Genomic DNA, 7,832 nt, shown 5'->3' with positions numbered 1-7,832 from the left:
GGATGTCGACGTTGTCGTCGCGGCGCTGCTGCGCGCTGCGTCGACAGACGCCGGCGGTGCGCAGGCCGGCCACAGGCCGCGACGCTTTCTCTACCGCACGGGCGCCGCGTTCGTGTCGGCGCGGCTCGGCATCAAGCCCATCGCGCCCATCACGGCGGCGCAGCTCCAGCTGGGCGACTCGGACGCCGCGTCTTCGTCGTCTGTCGCCGCCGGCGGGCGGCCTCATCATGGCCGGGTCCTACGTGCCCAAGACGACGAAGCAGCTCGAACACCTCCAGCGCGACGCCGGGCGCCGCGCTCACGACCGTCCAGGTCGACGTTGCGGCGCTGCTCGCGTCGGCGGCGTCGCGGTGTCAGGAGAACGGCGCGCGTCGTGGCGGCGGCCCGAGGCGTCGGTCGCGGGCGGGCGTGACACGCTCGTCATGACGTCGCGGGGGCTGGTCGTCGGCGCCGACGAGGCCGCGAGCCTCGACATTGGGGCCGTCGTCGCTTCGGCGCTCGTCGACGTGCTGCGCGGGCTCGCGACGCGGCCGCGGTACGTCGTGGCCAAGGGGGGCATTACGAGCTCGGACATGGCGGGCAGGGGGCTCGGCATGCGGCGGGCGCGCGTCGTCGGGCAGGCGGCGGCCGGGGTGCCGCTGTGGCGGTGTGTCGAAGGCGGCGGCAAGTGGCCGGGCGTGCCGTTTGTCGTGTTTCCGGGCAACGTTGGCGGTGACGAGACGCTGGCGGAGGTGGTCAGGGGGTGGAGGGCGTAGTGTGGGTTCGCTCGCCTGGTGGTGTTGGATGTGCGGTTTCGTTGAGTCGTGCCTACGATACCACGACGGAGTGGTTTCACTCATCGGGCTAGAAATGGGGGGCCCAGTGCAAACATGGAGGCCCAGTGCAGACATGGAGGCCGTTTTAAGAGGTGACGTCTGCGAATCTGGTGGTTTTGCCCATGAAGGGAGCGACAAGATTTGCGTACCAGCGAATCGACCAGTGGTCTTTCACTCCTTCCCTTCCTTAGACTGTTGTGCCGATCCGCCGTTTCTTTACTCTGCTGTTATGAAGATTGCCCGATTATACTCGTGCATATATCATGAAGTTTTGCCGTCAGCATCACGCTTGTTTCCAAGCCATCAGTCTCTGTCAGGAGGCCGATGCAGAGCCACCGAGCAGGCTACTCAGGAGCCAGATACCGAGAGAACGTAAACATGTGGACTGCGGAGGCTAGAACTTTAGATGTTCTCCCCCCTACCTAAAATCCATTGCCTGTGGACCTAGTATGGAAGACCTCTTGACTCTGCTCAAGCCCATGCTCTGACAGTCTCCCTGAGCCGAAATGTGGGATACGAGATATAGGTCCAGGTCAGCTTTCATAGGCTTCGGCGCGGTCTCAATATAGAGCCTCTTCACATGCTCCTGACTTGGAAGAGGTAGACCTCTAACGAGATGATGATTCGTATACAAGCATCCACTCTTGGAAAACCATGCATGAGCATCGTGACGAATTTTGACTCAGCATGAGATTTTCTACGGAAAACCTCGCACTGGTTTCTCGACGAATAAGGACGGGCAGCAATTTCTGAGGGGTCTTTCATTGAGTTCTTTGAGCAGACGAATTAATATCTTGCTCTGACTACGAGGCACTAGTCATCTGCATGAGGAGTCTCTTTTGACGCTTAGCCCTGTTCTCTGTACGTCCTATGTTGATTGTAGGTGCCCGTCGCCACCCCCACAGGCTCTCAAGGGTCCTGTAGTACATTTATCCGTCTGAATTTGAAACGCTGTGACGGTTTGACCGACCTCTATTGGTGTCCCAGCGTTCGACGAAACGTGTATTCCCCATCCCTCTCCTATGGCGGGCCTCTTTTTGGGGCTGGATGTAGCAACGAATGAGGGATAGAATGAGGGATAGCTTGTAGAAAGCAGGATAATGTATAACCCGTCCTGAAGTACTCCTCAGCGCTATGCCCTCCATTCTAGCCGTCTTCCCGGCTTTTGTACATTGCTCCTTCAAGGTTACTCGGTTCCCCCCTTTCACTCGTATTTCCGCTCGTACCCAACTGATGGGTGCTCCAGAAGGATGCTGACATCAATGGGCAGATGAGCAAGGGAACGAGTGCCATAGAATCACAATCACGATTCAATGGTTGTCCACAGGAATCAATGTTGGTCATTGAGATGGCGGTGTCAGTCACATCTACGAGGGGTCGGCGTGACCGTTGAGGGCATGATGTTATACTGCGGGAGATTGGTCGAGAAATGGGAATAAAACGCTGAACCACCAAGAGGACTCAGGGACGTAGATGAGATGGACTATTGGTGATGACTCGAAGTATTGGCGAGCCATTCTGGCCGATCCTGATTTTTGACCGATGGGGTGAACCATTTGACCGGTGAGGTGAACCATTTGACTGATGAGGTGAACCAACAAGGTTGACCATTGCGTTCTTCAGACAAGACGAAGGGAATACTGTGCAACGAGTGATGGTCGATGATCTCGCGTCGGGGGATCATGAGTACCTACACACACACATAGGAAATACATGTTGACATGGTCAAAGATTGTTCGTCATCGTGCACGTATTCCTTCGTCTTGTCGGAAGAACAATGCTCAGTATTGCTCGTCATAGTGCAGAGCTTCACTTCGACAAGGCTGATAGCATTGTGAAGAAAGACCCGCTCGGCAAAGTCGGCGACGGGTGAACATCGGATCGCGTGGCTCGGAAGCCGAGCTCGCAGGCGGGGTCGGCCGAGAGGGCGTCGCACCAATGGCAGGCACGCGCCGGCTACCGCTGGGGCTTCGGTCCAGTGCTTTTGCGGCATTTCAGCCTTCTACAGGTTCCAACTTGACCCGATCCAATCCACTCTTTTTTGTTTCTCTTCGTCCTGTTCCCGAAACCAGCCTGCCTGCCACCTCGACTTCGACCTCGACTTCGACCTCGACCTTGACCACGACCTCTTGCTTTCGCGACACACCTCCCTACGCAGTCGAGAAAACCATCACATCCGTCACAATGCTGTCTCGAGGATCCGCCACCACCGCGCAGGTACGTGCTGCTCCCTTTCCCGCCGCTCAATTGGCTCGTGTGCTCGTCGGTCCCTCGCTCGCTCGTAGACCGAGGCGGGGAGCAAAACCGAAGATGCTGCCAGCAAAAGCTTCGATCGCAGGACACGACACGGCACTGCTACCGTGCCATCAACAAAGCCCTCATGCTGATGCTGATGCTGACTTGCCCTCCAGCTCCTGCGCTCCGCCACCGCCGGCCCCATCATCCCCGGCGGCGCCCGCGCTGCCTACGCGACCATCCAGTCCGACATCTTCAAGCCCACCAAGTTTGGCGGCAAGTACACCGTCACCCTCATCCCCGGTGATGGTATCGGTGCCGAGGTCGCCGAGAGCGTCAAGACCATCTTCAAGGCCGACAACGTCCCCGTCGAGTGGGAGCAGGTCGACGTGACCGGTGTTGACGCCTCGTCGGGCCGCACCGAGGATCTCTTCCGCGAGTCCGTCTCCTCCCTCCGCCGCAACAAGCTCGGCCTCAAGGGCATCCTGCACACCCCCATCTCGCGCTCCGGCCACCAGTCCTTCAACGTCGCCATGCGCCAGGAGCTCGACATTTACGCCTCCATCTGCCTCATCAAGAACATCCCCGGCTACCAGACCCGCCACAACAACGTCGATCTCTGCATCATCCGTGAGAACACCGAGGGCGAGTACTCGGGCCTCGAGCACCAGTCCGTCCCCGGCGTCGTCGAGTCGCTCAAGATTATCACGCGCGCCAAGTCGGAGCGCATCGCCAAGTTTGCCTTCAACTTTGCCCTCGCCAACTCGCGCAAGAAGGTCACCTGCATCCACAAGGCCAACATTATGAAGCTCGCCGACGGCCTCTTCCGCTCCACCTTCCACCAGGTCGCCAAGGAGTACCCCAGCCTCGAGGTCAACGACATGATCGTCGACAACGCCTCCATGCAGGCCGTCGGCCGCCCCCAGCAGTTCGATGTCATGGTCATGCCCAACCTCTACGGCGGCATCCTGTCCAACATTGGCGCTGCCCTCGTCGGCGGCCCCGGCATCGTCCCCGGCTGCAACATGGGCCGCGACGTCGCCGTCTTCGAGCCCGGCTGCCGTCACGTCGGTCTCGACATCAAGGGCAAGGACCAGGCCAACCCCACCGCCCTCATCCTGTCCGGCTCCATGCTCCTGCGCCACCTCGGCCTCGACGACCACGCCAACCGCATCTCCCAGGCCGTCTACGCCGTCATTGCCGACGGGTAAGTTTTCCTCTCTGTGCAAGGTCGCAGAAAAAAAAAACAAAAAAACAAAAATACAAAAAAAACGGTTGTACTGACAATTCCAACAGCAAGGTCCGCACCCGCGACATGGGCGGCGAGTCCACCACCCACGAGTTCACCCGCGCCATCCTCGACAAGATGGAGACCCTCTAAACGGGACATGGTTCCAACCCGCCCTTTCGGTCCCCCTCCCCCTCCCGGCGGCCCCCTTTCTCCCTCCCTGAAACGAATCCTGCACCCATGATACCTCTCGCCCTCCCCGACCCCTATTTTTAAACCATCGACCTGCTTCATACCCCCTCCGTCATACTCCCTCCGCCAACCAAAAAGAATTATCTCTCTCTCTCTCTCTCTCTCTCTCTCTCTCTCTTCCTCGGCTGTGATAGAAACTTCGAAGCAACGCGCGACAGACATGGGGAGACTCGCTCTCCTGACCCGAGGACGGACGAGATCGCTTGCAGGACGACGAAAAAGAGAGACACGCAACAGGCGCTACGTCTTTGTGTCTCTCTGTGTGTATGTGTGTGTGTGGTGCGCCAGGGAAGAGGGATCGATGCAACGCCCTCGTGTGTCCCTCCCCAACACCCTACCTGGATAGATTGGCGCGCGCGTGTGTGGCGTGGGAGCGCGGCGGGGGCGGGGACGCGGGAGATTGTAGTTGTATGACACTCTCTCTGTCTCTGTCTTGTCTGTGTACGTAGCATAGGAGTCACGCAATGCATATATGACTTTTTCCCTTTCAGACTGGAAGCTCGCTCGTGCCCTGTTGGAGTGTGGAGGAAGCTATATGATTGCTCGCTTTTTTTGACGTGCGAGGGGCATTGCTGCTGCTGCGCTATACGTCAAGCGAACGTGATAGGGGTGGACTCGATGGGCGTGACTGGCTTCTCTGTGAACATCTCAGGGTATCGACAGACCACAATGACAAGGTGATGCATCACCTAAGTCCCAAGCATGACGATTGAACTTAACGATGGCCTGTCTGTGTTGGTCATATTGATTAAGCCCTTTGACCGCTAAGCACCGATTCGAGACCAAGATCACGGCACCTAACAGACGCACAAGTGTATGATTCATGCTGCCTCACCAAGGTCACCACTCCCGGACTACCACAAACACCATGGCCCTTTCCAGCAGCAAAAGGTTCCCACACCGAGGATCGAACTCGGGGCTACGGATTGAGAGTCCGTAATGTTGGCCACTACACCATATGGGACTGGTGACGGTAAGGACATGAGCCTACAAGAGCGGGAGGAGCTGGCAGGAGGGCCAAATATGGAGAAAGGAGACGAGGGGGAATGGGTGAGGGGAAGGAAGGAGAAGATGGAGGCAGGAGGAGATGGAAGAAAGGGAAAGGAGGCCAGGGGCAGCACGGCAGGAAGGCAGGAGCGAGGGACCTGTGACACAGGCACAAACACTGAGGTACCTACCTTAAGGTACCTTGGGATTCTTTAGGAGCACCAGTCCCGAAATTTCCAAGTTGCCCATAATTGTAACACTCCATCCTACAAACATGCTGGTATCATTCATCTTATCCATCTCATCCACCTCCATCGATCATCGTCGGCTCGACAACCCACGTCCGGTGCTCGGCATCCAGCAGCTCATACGTCCGAATCTTGATACTGTCCGCCCACCGGTTCAGCCACCACTGCCGCGGCAGCTTCTTCGGCAGCATGCAGAAGTAACTGAAAATGACGAGCGCCTCCTGACGGGGCGCCTCCTCTCGGAGCATCGGCAGGAAGTCCTCAATCACGTTGCCGACCCAGATAAACAGGTCGATCGACCCCTCGAGCAACTCGTCTTTCTCGACGTAAAACAGACCAAACGACTGGTGCAGCGCGTGCACCGCCTTGTCGTAGACGGCGCGGACGTCGGCGGGGATGTGAGTGGCGGCCGCGAGCCGCGCGCGCAGCGGGTCGAGGTACGGGTGCGTGTACGTCTTCTGCGTCAGCGTCCACCGGAAGATGGCGACGCGGATGAGAGGATAGAGAGGGCTCGTGGGATGGTGGCCCGAGTTGCTGACACCGCCGAGATGGCGCGTGCCTGTGAAGAGCAGGATCCAGTCTGGCCCCTGGCTGGTGGTCCCAAGGAGAACATCGCCGGGATCGCGTGAGTTGGACATGGCTGCACCATTAGTGAGAGGTCTCCAACGGCACACAGCGCAACAGCAGGCAGGGACGTACCATAAAACATGGTCAGGATGGAGAAGAGAAAGAGATCGTCCGCCAGCTGTTGATCGCCGGCCCGCGATACCTGTTCGACACTCGTCACGACAGCGGCGACGCCGCGCGTGGCCACTTCGTGATGCCGCACCGACCTCTCGAGCAGCTCGGCCTCCCGCGACGGACAGACGTACGCCATGTGCAGCGCCGCCAGCGACAGCATGCTACGCATGACGTAGTCGCAACGGAACCCGATTTTGGGCACGTTGATCTGCCAGAACTTGTTGACCGTTGGGTTGCGTGTCAGCGTCGTGCACGTCTCGGTGCTCCAATGGAACATGAGCTCAAGGTCCAACATGTCGAGCTCCATCTCGGGCTCGGACGTTGGCGGCTCGGGCTCGGGCTCTGCCGGCGCCGAGACCGCAGTATCTGAGTCGCAAAGGACGCCATACTTGAGGCATTGCGTACACTCGGGCTTCTTTTCGTCGCACTGATGAATCAATCTTGGTGAGAAGACGAAGCCCAAAAATCAAGGGGTGGTGGCTGAGATGACTCGGCGTGCTTCCCGACATGCGGGGCCGTCGGAAAAAGAGCGTGCGAGAGCTTCGTTGTGGACAAACTGACCTTGACCTTTCTGGCTTTGCAATTCTTGCACCCCGTACGGACCTTCTTGTGCGATCGTCGCGCTGAGTGGCGTGAACGCCGTTCATCCATGCTCCGTCAACGGGAAAGGCAGCCGGGCAGAGCGCAGGTGCATCAGGGCCTGCGTGCAGCATGCCTACCCTTCGATACAAAGAGGATGGAAATGGATGGTGGTGTGCCTGCCTTGCTAGCTGGCTGTGCCTCGCGGATGGCGTCCAGGCGGACATTGATATGCACCCCAGCGGCTCAGGCCCCGGCACCCTGCGGCCTAGTAGTGGCTAAATGCCTCGTACTCGCGCCGCGTGCGAGACGGCTGTATGATTGGCCTCGGTGCGATGACCTGGCTGGGGTGTCCCCGGTTGAGCAGCGGCCAACAGGAGCCAACTCACGACGGCTACACGGGTACCTCATCAATCATCATGACAACTGTTCACCATGGTAAGGATGACCGCCGACAGAAGCTTGTTGGCTTGCTGATAGGATTAAAGTAAATCAAATTTGAAAAATAAAACTCTTTCGGATCCGCCTTGGCCGAGGACGGCCTCGTATCGTTCAGGCGTCATCTAGGAACGCGAGTATCAAGAGTCACGCCCGCTTACGCAACCTGCCAAACGGCAGATGTTTCCCCAGTCATCAACTCCAAGCGTCAGCTGCTTCGTGACCTGTCTTCCCAGCTCATCCGGCGCATGCCTGACGTATGTCGCCACGACAGCGCGCTTGCCCCACGTGGCACTCGCCTCCCATCCA

The 7,832-nt window shown here is 58.5% G+C and overlaps 3 protein-coding genes and 1 non-coding gene across 4 annotated transcripts in view; 2 read left to right on the top strand and 2 right to left on the bottom strand.

Moving 5' to 3' along the window:
* VDBG_02402 (conserved hypothetical protein) overlaps positions 1 to 755 on the top strand; it is a gene marked incomplete at both ends in the record, with an annotated part of 1,504 nt that extends 749 nt beyond the window's left edge. Inside the window, one exon of the mRNA XM_003008168.1 lies at positions 65 to 755. Within this exon, the coding sequence (XP_003008214.1) occupies positions 65 to 755 (691 nt within the window). The remainder of the gene's footprint in view (positions 1 to 64) is intronic.
* A 2,121-nt stretch (positions 756 to 2,876) lies between these two features.
* On the top strand, positions 2,877 to 4,431 carry VDBG_02401 (isocitrate dehydrogenase subunit 1; the record flags this gene model as incomplete). Its single annotated transcript, XM_003008167.1, has 3 exons — positions 2,877 to 3,032; positions 3,227 to 4,257; positions 4,347 to 4,431. 3 exons carry the CDS (start codon positions 3,000 to 3,002, stop codon positions 4,429 to 4,431), a joined length of 1,149 nt encoding a protein of 382 aa, XP_003008213.1.
* A 991-nt stretch (positions 4,432 to 5,422) lies between these two features.
* On the bottom strand, positions 5,423 to 5,494 carry VDBG_15041. The gene has a single exon. It is a non-coding gene; the product is annotated as a tRNA-Glu (tRNA).
* A 324-nt stretch (positions 5,495 to 5,818) lies between these two features.
* On the bottom strand, positions 5,819 to 7,157 carry VDBG_02400 (C6 zinc finger protein; the record flags this gene model as incomplete). The annotated part of the gene is made up of 3 exons (XM_003008166.1): positions 5,819 to 6,405; positions 6,465 to 6,933; positions 7,068 to 7,157. 3 exons carry the CDS (start codon positions 7,155 to 7,157, stop codon positions 5,819 to 5,821), a joined length of 1,146 nt encoding a protein of 381 aa, XP_003008212.1.
* Between the last annotated feature and the right edge of the window lie 675 nt (positions 7,158 to 7,832).

The sequence above is a fragment of the Verticillium alfalfae genome, genomic scaffold (assembly GCF_000150825.1).
Source record: "Verticillium alfalfae VaMs.102 supercont1.2 genomic scaffold, whole genome shotgun sequence".
Taxonomy (NCBI): domain Eukaryota; kingdom Fungi; phylum Ascomycota; class Sordariomycetes; order Glomerellales; family Plectosphaerellaceae; genus Verticillium; species Verticillium alfalfae.
Note: the sequence above shows the minus strand (reverse complement) of the source record. Positions and strands in the feature narration are given on the sequence as shown.